This window comes from Crinia signifera, chromosome 2 (genome assembly GCF_055691185.1).
Source record: "Crinia signifera chromosome 2, ASM5569118v1, whole genome shotgun sequence".
Classification (NCBI taxonomy): domain Eukaryota; kingdom Metazoa; phylum Chordata; class Amphibia; order Anura; family Myobatrachidae; genus Crinia; species Crinia signifera.
In genome coordinates this window covers 297,912,670-297,932,030 of record NC_139218.1, presented here as the reverse complement: position 1 = coordinate 297,932,030, position 19,361 = coordinate 297,912,670, and the positions used below count along the sequence as shown (strand labels likewise).

General features: G+C 44.0%; 1 protein-coding gene across 8 annotated transcripts in view; it reads right to left on the bottom strand.

Annotated features, from left to right (window-relative positions):
* Positions 1 to 19,361, bottom strand: part of DACH1 (dachshund family transcription factor 1) — a 326,897-nt gene that overhangs the window by 29,537 nt on the left and 277,999 nt on the right. For all 8 annotated transcript variants that reach the window (XM_083168873.1, XM_083168877.1, XM_083168875.1 and 5 more), the window contains one exon: positions 2,823 to 2,974. In XM_083168873.1, coding sequence (XP_083024999.1) covers positions 2,823 to 2,974 — 152 coding nt within the window. The remainder of the gene's footprint in view (positions 1 to 2,822; positions 2,975 to 19,361) is intronic.

Here is a 19,361-nt window from a genome sequence, read left to right as displayed (position 1 = left end):
CTTTAATTTTAAGCTGCTTGCATTATTCAGCAATGCTCTTTGTTTTATTGTACTTCATCAGCAACAAACAATTAACAACAAATGAAAGAGATCATTACATGAAGTGCCCCTTTAGATCACCCCAATTAAAAATTTAGTTTAGCTTTATTTTTATTCTGCGATACTAAATTCTAATTTTCTGCTCTGATTGATCTTGTTGACTTATCTTTGAAAGATGTACTCTCTACGCAATGTCTAGAGATTATTTAGTAAGATGCCAATGTTGGCACCACTTAATGTGTTGATTGGTTGTATTATCAGTAGCTGAACAAACTACATAAATGAATATCATGCAATAAATATATAATGAACAATATAAATCTCAGTTTTCTAAGTGTTTAAGTATTTTATATGGAACTGCTAAAAAATGTATTTCTCTTGCAGTAATATTTATCTTTTATTTTTAAATAGTACAAGAAAATGTTTTAAAAGAGGTTTCTGATCTTGCGAAACATATTTTTAAAGGTAATTTAGAAGAAGACTCTTAAATTATGAACTAGCAGACCTATAAAAAGTATATTTATATATTTATTTGCAAGGGAAACAGTTTTTAAATCAAGATTGTCCAATTTTGTTAACTATGGATTACATTTGAATATTTCTTACAGAATACCAAACATTCAGTTTTCTATGAAATGTAAAAACCTTTTTATTTAAAGTCACAATTAAAAAAAACTTAATAGGTGCCATGGTCTAATTAGTTTTTAAACCGATTACTCTTTCAAGATTTTTGTTCATTATTCAAATTAACAACTAGTGTGGGGAATATCTTTTTTATACAAATCTATCAGTCATTATATCAACTTCCAATCCAATTCACAATCCACTTGTCTTCACAATATTCTGAGTGATACATAAAACAGGGACTTAGCTGGGGCAAGGGCAGAAGACCAAGACACTGAATGTGGTGAAGGCCTGTAAGTGTGCTGAGAAGGGTGGGTTTTTCCAAGAACTACCTGCATGTGTGTATAGTATGACAATTGGGGGCATACATGTGCTTTGCAGCTCTCACACACTCTGTCACACTCTTAAGTATTAATGACATTAATCACTCTCTTAATCATTAATGACAAGCCATGGCATTTAAAGGAGGTTTGTTAGCATGTAACAGCATGTGGGGATGTTTAATGTACATGTAAGGGGCAAGTGAGAAAGTTTGATGACATGTAAAGAGCATGTGGAGATTTCTTACAGCACGTAAAGTGCATGTTGTGATTTGTGATGTCATGTAAGAGGTATGTGGGTGAGTCTAATGGCATGTAAGGGACTGTGGATATGTCTAATGGAAATGTAATGGTCAGGTGGCATAGATATGCAGGGATTTTTAATCATATGACATGTGTGGATGTCAGATGGCACGTAAGTGCATTGTTGGAAGAATAACACGTGGAGTAGTCTGATGGGTATGTGGAAACATCTGATGGGGCATGGATATGTCTTATAGCATGTGAGGGGGTTTGATAGGCATGTGGCAGTTTACATGAACAGCTCCCTGTACAGTGTTTGCGGATGTAGTAATACCATGAAAGACAAGCAAGAGTCTATGATATACTATTTGGACACTCGACACAACAGTAAGTTGTGCATATGATGTTTATGAGCATTCTATTACAGATGTGTCCGCTTTCATCTTTGTTGCAGTCACGTCAAACAGACCTTCTTGGCACACCAAGTCGTGTTAAAATCTTCTAGCACCAGCGCCTTTTTGTTGAAAAATGCATCTTAATCACTATGCAATGTGATTTCAACGCACAGGGAGACTGTGTTGATTAGTTAGAGATATGACACTTTGAGTCTCAAAATCTGTGCACAAAGTTCTACAAGTACTAGCAGCGTCAGCTTTTTCAATACAAGTTCTTTTCTGCTCATTAAAATACAAGTTTCATATATGAAATTAATAAGCCCAGTCCCCTCATGCGTCCATTCATTTGCAAATAAGATGCATTTTTGTCAAAAAAGATGCTGGTGTTAGCAGAGCTACAGGTGACCTGGCTGCTCACCCATGCCAGACATCTCCTGTTGCATGGTGTATTGAGGCTAGATGTATGAGGAAACATCTTTATGTGAGGAGGTCTTTTCACATTTTGACAAGCGTGGACAAGTCTGTGGGCAATGCAAGTGGTATGGGAAGATATCTGAAGGCCTTAGGAGATGTTTAACCTTTCATGTACAGTTTAATAACTAATATGTTTTGGTAAGTATATGTGTGTGTGTGTAGGTGGGTAGTTGGCTGAGTGTGTAGACATACATGTCTGGGCCAGGAAGGGAGCCCAGCAACCCAAGAAACAGGACAAGCAATACCCAGAACAGTCTAGAATGTTTTGTGTCCCAAGCCAGTGTTTTAATACTCCAGTATCCTCATTAGCTTCTGAGGCTGTGTAAGGAAGAGTGAATGGGTCCAGCGAGGGTGCTCGTGCCCTTATCTTGGTGGCAGGGAGAAAGAGGTAGAGGATTCGGTTTGATTAAAGTGCTGTATGAAAAAACTGGCTAAGACAAGCCTGAGCAAATTTGGACTGCAAAACTATTAGATTTATTTAATTTACTGTAACTTATACACTGTAATGCTTTAGCTGCTTCAGAAAGGTTCACAATATTTAAAGAAAAATGTTTGGGTTTTTTGGGGTGAGAGGGGTTTGTTTATTTATTTATTCTTTTGGGTTGGGGCTCTCAATGCACTACTATTTGCCTTAATCTGATTAAATATTAGTTTAAAGTTGTTTACAATTGATACATTGTATTGACTAAGAGTCAATACAATGGGATTTATCACGTATTATGCTTACCTGTATATTAGTCAAAAGTGTTTCTATGGAAGACAGCCCATCAGGAAAAAGAAAGGGGGAAGGAAAACCAGGAGGTAGTGGTTGCCCATGTCCTGACAGGGAGAGTTTGTCATAGCTGTCTCTCGCAGTTGGTGTCGAGAGCTGGATCTCATCTGTATGTGATTGAAACAAAAATATAGAACAAGTTACGCTTGTCTGTTTTTATTAGACCTCAGTAATGGTTTCCCTAGTGGTTTCCAGAACATTTATTGCAAATTGGTTCTTGCTATCAAGAGAAAATGCTTTCTGCTGAATTTTCTTTAATGAAAAAGCTGTGGAGATACAACAAGATAACATTAATGAGTAACTTTATAAGCCTTTTAAATGTGGTCTCTAATGAGACTGAGTTTACAATGCAAGAGAATCTTTCTAAAACAAATATTATCTCACATATACTTGTGATAATATATTCAAACTGACTTTATGACTACCTCCCAATTATCTCATTTTAGTTTGTGTTGTACTGTGCATAGCTTGACAAATAGAGGATGATGTTCAACTGTAGGAAAAGTGTTGTTGGTGGACAGTAATAATTAGGTTTATAGATATCAATAAAAATAATATTTGTGTAATTGTTTGAGCCTTTTAAGCATGTTTTTTTGTATATATTGTGCTGTATATCAGTAGTTGTTTCTTTACAGGGTATCTGGTTGGAATAGGAATTTATATTTAAAAATGGTATCAAGTAATACTGCAAAAATAAATGACAGTAAGGTATAGAAAAGATGGTTATTTATTTAATAAATGCATAAAGTTATCACACAATTGCAAAATCCATAACTGAGACTGCCAGGTAATGTAATAATTTATAAGATCAGCAAGGAACTTCTGGAATGGAGGCACTCCTGCAAACCCACTGGGAATATGTACAATAGCTGAATAACTCGGTGCCCTCCAAAATGCAGTGAAGCACTGCTACGTAATATGCATAGGGGAGATGGCGGCACTCGGAACAAAAGCAGACCACGCTGTGGATAATACCAATATGCATTATCGTGGTCTGCTTTTTGTTCCGAGTGCCGCCATGCCATATATATATATATATCATCGTCAGTTACAATAATATATATTATGTATATTTGCCTATTCTCTCAGAATGGCTGGGAGGTACCTGAAAATCATTTAGCGCTCCCAACTACATGTATATGTGGGCAGGTCTCCTGCATTTTGCAAATACCCCATGCAACCCTCGCTTTACCAATGTGGTGGGGCGATGATGCGGTTAATGCTAAATCACTTCCTTGTAGCTCTGCTGTCTCCTTTGCAATGCCGATAATGTGGGCATTGCTGAGCACCCCTTGCTGCACCAACCCAGAGGTAAAAGCCAGAAAGTTTGCAAGTACATTATATTTGATATATAACAACATTAGGGAATATTTAATATACTAGTACAATTAGAAAGCTCCTTTCTGTCCTCCACTGTATGTCAGATATCTGCTTCACTGGCCAATCAACATATCTAGGCCAAGGTTTGAACAAATAAGCTGGTCCTATATGCAGTCATGTGACTGTTAGAACATTTTAGAGCAAAAAATAATTTTTATAATTCTACTTCTAATACTGATTCACGTCTGACTTGGCATATTCTAAATTGCCATAAAACGTGGTCAGATGATATTATCTTAAAAGTGTGTGGTCATTTGCCAATTGAATTAAGGGGGGATTCAGTCCTGGTCAGCCAGGTCAGAATTCGCTCCCCCAGCCGATGGTGCGGGCCTGCGCATGTGAATGGTTGAATATGCGCATGTGCAGACCCTCTGTGCAAACGCCTACTACAATCATCACACTCACCGAGGTGTTTGCTTTGTGAAGGGAGGGAAGGGGGTGGGCAGGGCAATGCCCAGCATTTATTTGGGCGTCCCCATAAAAATGCTGGGCGTTCCCCTCGGAACACAGGCATGTTGATGCATGCATGGGGAAAGCGCAGTGGTGTAACTATAGTGCCGCAGATCCCCGCTAGGGGAGCCAGTGCCGCTGGGTCTGAGGGGACCACTGAGAACAAAAGCGGCACTGCTCTGCTGCAACAGCTGATGTGAGTCCAGAAAAAGGAGGAAGCGCCCGCATCCCTGACTCCTCTCCCTGAACCCAGTGACTTATTTCCCCCGGTGCTGCTCCATCCCTGCCTGGCCACTGAGGAGGGAGGGACCGGCACCCACAACACACATGGCTGCCCCACTTGTAAATGCTTCTCTCTCCCTGCTTGCCTGGCCGCTGAAAAGGGAAGGAGCGGCGCACAAAGCAGGCACAGCCTCTCTCCCTACTTGCCTGGCCACCACTGCTAGAAGACTGCTAGCCCTGCGGGAGTAGCTCCTGGGGCCATAGGTATTTCAGGGTGCAAGGCGTGGTGGGAGAGTCCATGTGCTGGGGGTGGCGGAGGAGGAGCATCAGTGGTGGGTGACGCCACATAGTGTAACCCCCACCCGGTGTGCAGCCTGCCTGACCCCCGGCCTTCAGGAGACCCATCATCTAGGCAGCCCCGGATTTGAAGCAGCACTGACCGTAAGATAAATTCTCTTGCTATGGGGGAGGGGCTGTAGTATATATATATATATATATATATATATATATATATATGCAGGGGTGAAGTGACACAATATTTTTTGGCAGGGGGAGCTAAATTTCTACTTATGCCACTGGGCGGGTGGCTGACATCACAAACTGTAAACTGGGCAAATACAATGTGGCATAGTATGAACAATTAGCAGTGTGTAGCATAATGTGAACATGAGCACATCTATGGGACATACAAGGATCCAGGACTCTTCTATGGGACATACAATGAACTTAGAAACTACTATGGGGCTTGAAATATTCTAGAATACTACTATAGTATAGCGCACAAAATTAACTAGTGCAACATTATGAGGTTATATAATGAACAACAACTGTGGAGAGAGGTGACTCTCTAAATGCTATGGGAAAGGGCCCTATAAAACGTTGTTATGGGCCCACAAAGTTTGGCTACATCCCTGATTGTACAGCCCAACTCATTTTAGGCAAATCTGAAACACATCACTTCATACACCATTTCATGTTGTCCAGTCTAAAAAAAAAACACTATTTCCACCTGTCTTCAAAATGACATTAAACCAACCTAAAAACTTATATTCATATATTCATTTACTTTTGATAAAAAGATTGGATTGGATTTATTTAATTTTGTATCTAGAGAGTACATCAATGTTCAGGTTCATCGTAATTATTAACAAGCTTAAATTGCTGAATATTATTGCATACATTATGCATATTTATACTTGTAAAATAGAGTCTGAATTCATATAAAAAAACTTCTTATGACGGGTGTAGAAGTAAGTAAGTAAGTAAGTAAAATTTATATAGCGCACTTTCTCCAGCAGGACTCAAGGCGCTTACAGACATTAAAAAAAAAAAAAAAACAATGCACATAATACAGAGGATGTTGGAGGTACAGTAACAGACATGTCACAGACAAAAGCCCCTGAGCACACAGTAAGCATAATGCAGGAGTGGTGCAGCATTTTGGATAATAACTTCCATGGGTTGTGTACTCCACCCTGACAAGGTACCAAGTGCGGCAGCCATTTTAGGCGCTCTGCGTAGGATTACCCAGGGTGAAATAGATTACCCCTAAAAGAAACTACCCAAAATGGATGATTTCAATGTATACTCAGGTCCATGTATTTTTCATCCCATTCACAAGTGCACCAGATGAGGCAGCCATGGAGGGCGCACTACGAAGGTTACACTGTAAGGGGCGAGCCATACAAGGACCCAATGCATATATTGGAAAGCAAATACTTCTGTAGTAGTATGATAAACCCTGCACAGAAACATCCACGTGATCCACATCCTGTCCGCGGAGATACCATCTGAGGCAACCAGCTTGGTGCACTGCATAGGTCAGCGCTGGCAGGGTGTGCAATCTGCGGAGGTACACAATACAGGAAAAAGCACATGGTGGGGTTGATGTGTGCTGCAGGAGAGGAGGGGGGGGGGAGAGAAAAGACATGAACACACATTTGCAGGGGACTGACACTTTTACAAGGGATTGATGGGTGAAGTGTTGGTGCATAGGGTGACCCTGCTGCTTCCCCTCACAGCTCCATGCTCACCATGAGGGGTAGGGCTGGGGGTAGATATCATAGTAGTGTTTCTGAAACCTTGGCCAAGGCTGAGGATATTTTATATATACACACATATATATACAGATGTAGCCACACTCATCATTGACAACGCCAATCACCATGTGCGACATATGTGACATTTGGCTTGATCCTGTTGCCAACAATCCTGTTGTTAAGTGCGTGCAACTCCCATATAAAAACACAATGAGCGACAATGGCAGGGTATAGTGAATCCATGCCACAGGGTTGACATTGGTGCACCAAACAGGCACAAGTGCGGCTACATATATGTATACATACAGTATATAGATATAGTGTCACCACTTTGAAATAACTATTTACTGCACCTCAACATTGTGTGTGTTCTATTGTATGAAAAATTTCTCATTTGCGTCTCTTAAGGAAATATATGGGCATTATCTTTCTTCTAAAGTTACATTTAAGTGAAAAGAACAATACAATGCACACTGTTTTCCCATATAAGGTTTGTATTGTTTAACATACAACACAATACCATATATAGTGCCAAGGGAAGGGGAAACACTGCAATTAAGTTTTCCTATCTATTTTTTTTTTAAACACTCAATTTTTATTGCAAGAAGTTTCGTCTGAAAGACATTTTGTATGGGGGGGGGGGGGGAGTACAGAAAGGAAAAGGGAGGGGAGGGAACATGTACAAAAGAGAGATACAAGAGATAATTGCATCGAACTGCTTATATGATAACAATCATATTTACACAAATAAGTAATAGGTATCTCTGAAATAAGATAAGAACATACCAATATTTAAATCAATTAAGGTGCTGTCTGACTAGGGGTAAATAAGGTGACACTATACAATACGAGTCTAAAGACTGTTGGGGCTGGAGGCTAGAGCCGATACCTCAATTGTGTCACTCAACAAATTTGAGATGCCCACATTGTCGCAGTAAAGGGACCAGCCAAACCATTTAATCAGAATTGAGTTTTGCGTGCAGGAGTATTTCGCTCCGGTGGTTTCAAAAGTATAATGTTTGTGGATTTTTTTACGAATGGAGTCTACGGTCGGGATGGCATCTGATTTCCATAATTTAGCAATCATGGCTTTGGTGGCAATCAATACATGACCAACTAAGTATTTGTCCGCAGCAGAGAAATAGGGTGGAAAAACATGAAGCAGTGCTAAGGCTGGGTTAGGGGCAATGGGGTGATTAAGTATAATGCCTATAAGGTGGAACACCTCAGCCCAGAGAGGCCGCAGGACCGGGCACTCCCAAAAGGTGTGGATAAGGTTTCCAACTAAACCACATTTTCTCCAACAGAGGTTCGAGGTGGATGGCCAGATCCTATGCAACCTCTCCGGGGTGAAGTAGGCTCTGTGGATGAGTTTAAAAAACATTTCAGAGTGGTGTAAGCAACGCGAGATCTTAAAACAAGATTTGAAAATACCATCCCAGTCCTCCTCAGAGAAGGACACTTTTAGGTCTCTTTACCACTGTGTTTGAGAAGTCATTTTCTGTCCATCTGGGGCTGAGAGGAGCTGGGAATACCATTTAGAAATTCCTCCCTTGTGGGAGGGAGCACTCGCTAATTTTTTAAAAAATATGGAGGAAGGGAGGGAGGTTGGTTAGATGCTGGTAGGTGTGCTTGAAGCCAGCTTCTTAATTGCAAATAGATAAAAAAATCCTGCTTTGGAATATTAGCATTATTTTGTAAATCTGTAAACGACCTGAGGTGCCCATCTATGTAGAGATCGCCCACAGAGGATATGCCCTGATTAACCCATCTATTCAGCTGGGGGATAGGGATTAGAGACTTCAGGGCCTTAAGTGACAAATGAGGGGCTGGAAGAGTTGCCCTATCTATCTCTATCATTGACTCTATCATTGACTCTATCATTTTATGCCAAACATCTAGTGATATTTGGATAGATTTACACTGTGCTGCTAATTTACGCGATATCGCAGGGGGGAGCCACAACAGGTCTACCAATGGAACCGGGTGAGAGTATGAGCTTTCTAGCACTACCCATGGTTTTTGAGGTAAAGGAGACATCCAGTCCCTAATTTGATTTAGAATACAAGAAACAAAGTAACGCTCTAAATCAGGGAAGGCCACTCCACCATTAGTTTTGGGTTTTATTAGAGTTTTCTTTGCTATCTTTGGTCTAGCCCCCTTCCAGACATATTTAGTTACAAGTTGGTTAAATCTTTGAAGAATGGGCCTTGATGGAAGTCTTGGGATAGATCTGAATAGATACATTAATTTTGGTAGGAGAACCATTTTGGCAGCAGCAATTCTCCCCAGCCACGAGACATCATGCATCATCCAGTCTCTAGTTAAGTCCGAAAATACCCTCAGCATAGGGTTGTAATTACAGTCAACGATATGTTTTCCGGGAGCCAATTGAATTCCTAAGTATTTTAAAGAGCAAGGCTGCCAAGAGTAGTTATAAGTTTCTCTCAACTTGATGACCAGGTCAGGCGGGAGGCCCAACGGGAGGGCCTCTGTCTTACTGGTATTGAGTTTATAGTACGAAACTTCGGAATATTCTTGCAGTACCCTATGTAGAGCAGGAAGGGACTTTATGGGGTCTAGAATGCATAGTAGTACATCGTCAGCAAATAGACTGATCTTATGGGATAGATTGCCAATTATCGGGCCTAAAATGGAGTCATCGCATCTAATGCGTTCAGCTAGTGGCTCGATTGCGAGTGCAAATATTAAGGGGGATAGAGGACACCCTTGACGAGTGCCATTGGTGATTTGGAAGCTGGATGAGGTGCAGCCGTTGGTGAATACTTTAGCGGAGGGGTGAGAGTAAAGGGCCAAAATAGAATCTAATATTCGTCCCTGGAAGCCGAACTTCTCCAAGGCTAATTGCATAAAGCCCCAGTGGAGCCTATCAAAGGCTTTCTCTGCGTCCAGTGATAGGACCAAGAGGGGAATCTTCTCTGATGAGCAATGCTCAATAACGTCTATTACCCTGTGCGTGTTATCTGGGGCCTGCCTATTTAAGACAAAGCCCACCTGGTCGTTCTTAATGAGGGAGGGTAGAAGAGGGCTTATTCGGTTCGCAACAAGTTTGGCATAAAGCTTCAGGTCCGAGTTGAGTAGCGCAATGGGTCTATAGTTTTGTACCGAGGTAGGAGGCTTACCTGGTTTAGCTATAGTAACAATACGGGATTCAAGCATTTCAGAGGGGAAACGCTGAGTTTCAGAAGCCTCATTAAAAACTTTGACAAGTATAGGAGATAGTTGGGATTTAAATGTCTTATAAAAATTGGATGGGAAGCCATCCGGCCCAGGGGCTTTGTCATTCGGGAGGGAGTCAATAGCGCACTGGACCTCCTCCAGAGCCCAAGGGGCGTTAAGGGATAAACATGTTGCCGGAGACAATGTAGGGAGGGTGATTTTGTCGAAGAAATTCCTTATCCCCCCAGCCTCAGGCTGGGGGGTAGAGGGATCCCCCCGCAGATTGTAAAGTTTAGAGTAGTATGTCGAGAAAACATTAGCAATCTCATTTGGATCGTACACCCTCGCCCCATGCTCCGAGTAAATCGTGTGAATTTTTTCTTTGGCTCTCTTACCTCTCAGCTTTCTAGCCAACATTCTACCCGCTCTGTCGCCGAGGAGGTAGTACTTTTGATTCAGCCTGGCGATATTGCGATGTACAGTGGCTAGATAGTGGCCGTTTACCTTGTCTCTAGTTTCGTTTAACATCTTAAAGAGAGATTTGTCAGTCGGGTCGGCTTTATGGGCTGCTTCCAAGGAGGCAAGGGTAGCTTCCTCTTGTTCTATGGATTTTCTATAATCTCTTTTAAGTTTGGCCGCTATTTGGATCGCGGATCCTCTTACCACTGCCTTAAGGGCACACCAGTGAGTAAATGTGGAGGTGTCCCCGGGGGAGTTTTCTGAGAGATAGTGTTCTACAGAGTCCTGAAGCACTTGGCGGGACTCTGGCTGGGTGAGGCTCTGAGCGCCCAGCCTCCAGGGCCCCGGGGCAGTTTTCCTATTAGTTATATCCCACTTCAGGAACAGTGGGGAGTGGTCCGACCACGATCTAGGGAGTATTTTGACCTGGCGAAAAGAGTTAATAGACCATTTATCCGAGAGGGCAAGGTCAATTCTCGAATATGTACCGTGGGTGTGTGAAAAAAAGGTGTAGTCCCTCACCGTTGGATTTTTAACCCGCCATAAGTCAAACAGGTCATATTCTGCGAGTAGCTGCTTAATGCTCTTCGAGGGGGGGAGAGATTGGCTACGAGGCGTCAAACGAGTTCGTGATCTATCTATTAATGGGTCTGGAACTAAATTGAAGTCTCCTAGCAGTAGCAAGGCCCCTTTAGCTAATTTCTGGATCTTGGTGAGGAGTTTTCTGCAGAATGCAAGTTGCTTAGTGTTGGGGGCGTAACTAGAAACTATAGTTACTTCCTTATTATCTAAGAGGCCCGTTAAAATCAAAAATCTGCCCTCAGGGTCAGAGAATTGAGACGTGAGGGAGAAAGGACAATGTTGGGAGATCAAAATTGCAACCCCTGCCCTCTTGGCAGGGCCATTGGCTGTATAACAGTGAGGGAAGTGTCTATCATGAAACCGCGGGGGGCAGAGGCCATAAAATGAGTTTCTTGTATAGCTACGATATTGGCCTTGTGCTTGTGGAAGTAGTCCAGCGCTAGCCTCCTCTTATTAGGTGAATTTAGGCCCTTTGCGTTAATAGAGAGAAAGTTAACCATAATCACAGAATAGGTACATAATATGAGATAACCTAGTCAGACAAAAAAACGAAGAAGGCTGGTATGTGGTGAGGATGACAGAGTAGCGAAGTTGAAGGGAAATAGAGTAGAGGGGTTGGGTGGGGTGAAGACCCCCTGGGGGGGGAGCGGTAGGATGCCAAACCATGGCAACTCAGAGCAGGAGTGAGGGGGTAGTGGAAGAGCAGGCGGGTGACCGCTGCACCTGGACATTAGATCAGTTGAAAATATAGAGGGAAAAGGGAAGAGAGAGAATATGGAAAAACATTAACCTGTCTGAAATGAAGGTACTTTCAACATTGAGAATAAATGGTGAGTAGAGAGTCTCTAGGCCGCCCAGATTGCAACCCTGAATACTGTAAGGTATCGTCAAACCATATAACTGGCGGCAAGGCCTTGTCCTAAGGGGAGGCACTTTCAATAAACGTATGTAAAGAAAATAATAAAACTAACTTGTACTAGAATGATTCAATTTACATAACAAGTGGCAACAAGCCTATGGGGACCTTAGAAAGAGAAATATCATAAGATACCACATCTAGTGAGCCGAGCCCGGAGCAGACCAGTCCAGCTGAAGTCCACTCCCAGACGGATGGCCTGGAGAGGATCTATCCGAGTTCAAGGTGGAAAGAAAGTGCTTCCCTTCTTCAATAGTCGAGAGTACTACTGTGGAGCCGCCTCTATTGATCAGCAGTTTGGTGGGGAAGCCCCATCTGTAGAGGATGTTTTCTTTTCTTAAAGCAGCAGTGATAGGATACAAGGAACGTCTTTTGGCCAGCGTAGCTTGGGAGAGATCCCCGAAGATTTGTAGGGAACCTAGAGCTTTGGCCGATTCCTCCGATGGTCTGGCTGCCTTGAGAATTGCTTCCTTTATATGGAAGAAGTGGATCCTCATGAGAACGTCGCGAGGAGCCTCTTTTGGGGCACCCTTGTTTTTGGGAAGTCTATGGATCCGATCAATCAGTAGGTCTGGGGGTGAGTTGTTTGGAAGGAGTTTCCGGAAGATATCTGTAGCATAATCATTCAAACTGCTATTGGAAATTGATTCTGGGACCCCTCGGAGTTTGATGTTGTTTCGACGAGACCTGTCCTCCAGATCTGAAAGCTTATCTCGCAGGTTGGCGACCTCGGCCTGCAATGCTTCGTGGGAGGAGATCAGGTCATTATGTGAAGAGGCAAATTCACCCATTTTGGATTCCATGTGGTCCGTACGATCACCCAAGTCGTCAATCGATTTCTGGCATTCTTGAAAAGTGGTCTTGAACTCCTCCGACACATCTTTTTTAAATTGAGATAAAAGAAGCTTCATGGTGCCTACTGTGAGGGCTTGGTTGTCATCTAAGGCATTTGCATCTGAAGGAGAGAGATCCATCGGTGACGGAGTGGGCTGCGCAGGAGAGGGGGAACGAGGTTTAGGTGTATGTGACCCTGTCTCACTTGCTTTCCTAGAGCCCACGGAGGAGGACTTAAAGAAGGCCACTTGTGACACCGGTTTGGGTGTCTTGCCGCGTTTGCTAGGCATTCTTGAGACCGACAGCGCTCCCTCAGCTGAGTTGGGAAAAGATCAGGATCCAGTAGATAGGGGCGGGTAGAATGGAAGTGACAGGTTTTAGTTCACACAAAAGGCATATCCAGGTGTGCAGTCGTCCGCCTAGGGCATAGCTTCTAAAGAAGCATGAAGGTTGTAAGTCGCAACAAAGTCCAGCACGCCTAGGTGGCGCCCCAGCCTAGGGAATCACTGAGTCAGTGATATAGAGCTAGTAACAATGCAGGCAATATGGGGGTTTGTTGAATAAAAGAGACTTCAATGTAAGTGAGAAACATTGCCCTAACAAGCAGCAAACATTTCACTGGGCTCAGGGATGATCCAGGTGCAATGAGGGAATATGAGTCTCTGGAGCACTGCAGTGGTTAATGGAGGGCTCTGAGGGGGCAATGAGTGCAGTCTGGGTAGTAACTCCTGGGCAGTAGAGGGTCCAGGTGTGACCCCTGTGTAGCATAAACTTGCTGCAGAGTCTGTGGGGCTACTGGTGCACTAGTAAAAATTTTTTACCTCTATATCATGCAGTGGTGAGGGCAGCCAGCAGCAGGACCCAGGCAGGGAGTATAGAGGCAGACTGTGTAATAAAGATGGCCGCCGCAGCAGCAGACAGAGCCCAGCGGGGAGGACACAGGCTCCAGCAGCAGCTCCCACCGATCTCCCCTCCGCGCAGTGAGTTCCCCAGGTGCAGCTGTGAGTGGGCGCCTCTAAGGTAGGGGGAAAGGCACCTGGGAGAGGGATCCCAGCCACCCACCGCTCCGTCCGCGCTGATTTGCGGCACTTCCGCTCCGGAGCCTGAATCCCGGCCAGCGGCCGTACTCGACGTCCCGGCTCCAGTGGGGGAGTAGGCCGCAACCCGCAGTGACCCAGAAATGGGTCCCCCGGCTCCGCGGCAAGACTCACCCCACTACTCCGACTGGCGGCAGGCAGGATATGGTGTTTGGGGTCACAAGCAGGTGCTGGACGGGTCCCACAGAGGCTAATTCTTTGGACTTTTAGAAGGAGCTCAGGGGAGACACTTCTTCTCCTGAGTCCAGTTAGGCCGAGCCCCCGTTTTCCTATCTATTTATACACACACACACACACACATATATATATATATATATATATATATATCAATCCAACAGATCCGGCACTGCCCACCAACTTAGCGTTTAACACCTTGCCCGGGTGCCCCCGTCCAGTTGCCAAGGGTTACCGCTCAGCCACATATACAGTCCAAATAATGCACGTCACTCCAGGTCTTTTTCAGTCAAAAACGTAGTTTACTGGTTTGCCTACGGCGTTTCGGGCTAGGAGTATGTCCTGTAGACGGGCCTAGCCCGAAACGCCGTAGGCAAACCAGTAAACTACGTTTTTGACTGAAAAAGACCTGGAGTGACGTGCATTATTTGGACTATATATATATATATATATATATATATATATATATATATACTGTATCTCCTATATATTTGGCTACATCTGTCACTCAAAGTGGGTGTCTGTGTCTATAACGCTCTGTTCCTGGACTTTCCTCTTAATGTGTGATTGCCTTCATCTGTGCTGAACACCTTTCTGAGAAATTAACCTGTTTAAAACAGGTGATGGCAATCATACATTAAGGGGAAGTCTAGAAACAGAGCATTGTGTCCCTCCTGGAGAGGGTAATGTTGGGAGGTATGTGACAGAGAACCAGCCCAGTGAGCCCACAGACAGTGCCAGACACCCACTGCCTTCCCATGTTGCCCAGCACTGCTACTCCACAGCCACCAGGTGAGCGCCCCCCTCCCGCGATTTGCGGCAAAACCTCCCCCCCCGCGTGCCCCCCCCTCCCGCGATTCGCGGCAAAAACACCCGCTCCCCGCGACCCCCCCTACCGCGATTCGCAGCAAAAACACCCCCGCGACCCCCCCTCCCGCGATTCGCTGCAAAAAGAAACCCCCCACGACCCCTCCCGCAATTCGCGGCATAACCACCACCCCGCGACCCCCCCTCCCACGAATCGCGGCAAACCCTCCCCCGTGACCCCCCCCCCCGATTCGCGGAAAAAAAAAAAACCCGCGACCTCCCTCCCGCGATTCGCGGCAAAAAGAACCCCCCCGCGACCCCCCCTTGCACGATTGGCGGCACCCCCCCTGCGACCCCCCTCCCGCGATTCGCGGCACCCCCCCCCCGCAATTCGCAGCAGCCCCAGGATTAAATGGCACATGCAAAACACTGACATGGCTATGGTCGACAATGAAAAAGGTTGACATGAGTTTTTGAAGATTTATTTTTAATTTTTTAAATTTTTTCATATTCATTGTCATGTGTCGACATGGACACCAATGAAGTGGCACACTTATGTCAACATTTACATGTGTTGACCTTTCTGTGTTGATTTTTTCTTGTGGCGATTCGCGTCACACCCCCCCGCAACCCCCCCTCCCGCGATTCGCGGCACCCCCCGTGACCCCCCACCTCCCGCAATTCGCGGCAACCCCCCACCGAAACCCCTGTGAACCCCGCCCTCCCGCGATTCGCGGCACCCACCCCCGCGACCCCCCCTCCCGCAATTCGCGGCACCCCCCCGTGATTCGCGGCAGCTCCAGAATTAAATTGCACATGGAAAACACTGACATGGCTATGGTCGACAATGAAAAAGGTTGACATGAGTTTTTGAATTTTTTTTGTCATTTTTTGAATATTTTCATATTCATTCTCATGTGTCGACATGGACACCAATGAAGTGCCACACTTATGTCAACATTTACATGTGTTGACCTTTCTGTGTTGATTTTTTTCTTGTGGCGATTCGCGTCACACCCCCTGCAACCCCCCCTCTGGCGATTCGCGGCACCCCTTGCGACCCCCCCCCTCCCGCAATTCGTGGCAACCCCCCACCGGAACCCCCATGAACCCCGCTCTCCCGCGAATCGCGGCACCCACCCCCCGCAATCCCCCCCCTCCCGCAAATCGCGGCACCCCCCGCGATTCGCGGCAGCTCCAGGATTAAATGGCACATGCAAAACACTGGCACGGCTATGGTCGACAATGAAAAAGGTTGACATGAGTTTTTGAAGATTTATTTCATTTTTTGAATGTTTTCATATTCATTCTCATGTGTCAACATGGACACCAATGAAGTGGCACACTTATGTCAACATTTACATGTGTTGACCTTTCTGTGTTGATTTTTTCTTGTGGCGATTCGCGTCACACCCCCCGCAACCCCCCTCCCGCGATTCGCGGCACCCCCCGTGACCCCCCACCTCCCGCAATTCGCGGCAACCCCCCACCGGAACCCCTGTGAACCCCGCCCTCCCGCGATTCGCGGCACCCAACCCCGCGACCCCCCCCCTCCCGCAATTCGCGGCACCCCCCGTGATTCGCGGCAGCTCCAGAATTAAATTGCACATGGAAAACACTGACATGGCTATGGTCGACAATGAAAAAGGTTGACATGAGTTTTTGAATTTTTTTTTTCATTTTTTGAATATTTTCATATTCATTCTCATGTGTCGACATGGACACCAATGAAGTGCCACACTTATGTCAACATTTACATGTGTTGACCTTTCTGTGTTGATTTTTTCTTGTGGCGATTTGCGTCACACCCCCCACCCCCCCCACAACCCCCACTCCCGCGATTCACGGCACACACACACCCCCCGCGATTCTCGGCACCCCATCCCGTGACCCCCCCTCCCGTGATTCACGGCACACCCCCGCGACCCCCCCTCCCATGATTCGCCGCAACCCCCGCCCCCGTAACCCCCCTCCCGCGATTTGCGGCAACCCACCCCGCGACCCCCCTCCCGCGATTCTCTGCAATCCCTCCCCTCCCGCGATTCGCAGCATCCACCCCCCCACAACCCCCCCTCCTGCAATTCGCGGCACCCCCCGCGATCCCCCCTCCTGCAATTCGCGGCACCCTCCGCGACCCCCCCTCCCGCGATTCGCGGACACCTAAGTTGCAATACAGGGCATCTTTCATACAATTCTAACCATATTTCTCATATACAAACGTTCACAAATTAAGGGGGCGCAGCCCCTTACGACGGTGTGAAGAGCGCCCGTAGGCGCGATGAATCACCTAGTATATATATATATATATATATATATATAGTATATTATGCGTGTATGTGTTTGCATCAAGATGGAGAATGCACGTTCACAGCCTAGTGTGGCATAGCATTATCGTGATGTGTCAATGCATCACAGCAACAATGTCAAATTGTAAAACTAGATACTGTATATACACAGTATATATATATATATATATATATATACTGTACATATATATATTATACAGTATCATGCGTGTGTGTGTGTGTGTATGTGTGTGTGCTTATGTGTGTCCATCAAGATGTAGTCATGAGAAATTGACAGGCCATATTAATGTTCCTGACATTTTCAGCTAATGCAAGTCTCATCTTAACACATCTTAATTTGAATAGAATCGTTGTCTTTTGGTAACGTACAGTATATAAATTCAGTAACATACAAATGAATGCAGTATTGTCTCTTTCTGTCATCCTCTGAATACAATGTTACACTTTTAGATTTAACATTTTATCAGTGACAACCTGCAAGTGACTCCTCTGGACAGGATAATAACATTGTAGAGTTATGAGTTTATTAAACAAACCCCTAATGAAGACAGGGATATTTTGAACAAGAATCATAACTACTCGGCATTAATTTTATCCAATATACCAGCAAAATAAAATACTATACGGAAACGCTGGGAAATCACAAATGTGCCAAAGGGGCTGATAAAATGAAATATAAATGGACTATACCTGTACAATAAGAATAAAGTGCTTAGCAAAATAAAATACATTGCTCAAGGGGGAAATTCCTATGGTATAATTTAAACTGTCATCCAGAATCTCTTACATTACAGTAGTATATGTACAGCAGAATATGTACATGTCAAGTAGTTGGTGAATTTAGGAAATACAGTGCTTACCATATGTCTCTTCTGATATAGTGTTACAGTATTTATTGTTAAATAATAATAGAAAAAAGGGTTCCGCTTAAACCTTATTTTATTTTGAGAGAGACAACATTTTTGTGAAATACAGTAGTGGGGTGATTATATTAGCATGGAGTATTCGTGAGTGTGAATCATCACGACACTTTAGCGCTCACTGTTCCATAGGGTTGCAAGCAATTTTTAGCGAAGTAGGGCCTGCGAAGGGTTTGACATCGGGTTAAATCGGGTGCCATTGCACGCATTGGAACGGCATCCAAAAGACACCTCACACCCTTTACAAATAATAGGATTGACCCCTATATGTTATACAGTATATTAGTGTTTTGCTATACAGTATATTGGTGTTCTGCTATACAGTATATTGGTGTTCTGCTATACAGTATATTGGTGTTCTGCTATACAGTATATTGGTGTTTTGCACAAAATTATTTATCTGAGAATTATACTCTAGTGAAATACTAGCAATATACAGTACACTTAGGCTTCTCAATATAACTAAAATCATTATTTACTGCACATTTCTCCATTTATTTAAAGAGAGTTGTGATGGAGTCTCTCCACTGGGATTCCATCATTACCTTTAATAAGGGAGACTCATATGCACCAATCAATCCTTGGCTTTCCACATCTTATAGAATGCTCTCTGTGCTCTTGACACTAACACACCTTTCTGAAGATCCCCAGCAGTTTCATTTAATGTAACCGTAAGTATCCCAGTGATGAACACCTAACATGACTGTAATAATAGGGTCACTAATTACAGTGAGCGGTTTCTGAAAACAGACTATCACATTTAATAAATGGTGTGTGTTTTTTTCTGCCACAAGTATAAAATAATTACAATTTTCTACTTAAATGTACGGTACCAGGAATATTAAGCAAAATGCATGGATGTGTACTAGAGATCAGTGCATCTTAAGCAAACACAATTCTGCAGGTTACAATTATACAACAGATGGTTAATGCAATATAAAACTGTCTCTTGTAAATGATTGATTAATATCTTTCCATGTGAAAATACTCCATGGTTATTTATTTTGTTCTGGTCACTGCTTGAAAGCATCCTATTAAATCAAACAATTGATCTTTTTGAGGTTTCATGTTTCTGCATTATTTATGTAATTCTGTTCATTTCTTAAACATAAACAGAAAAGGAAAAAT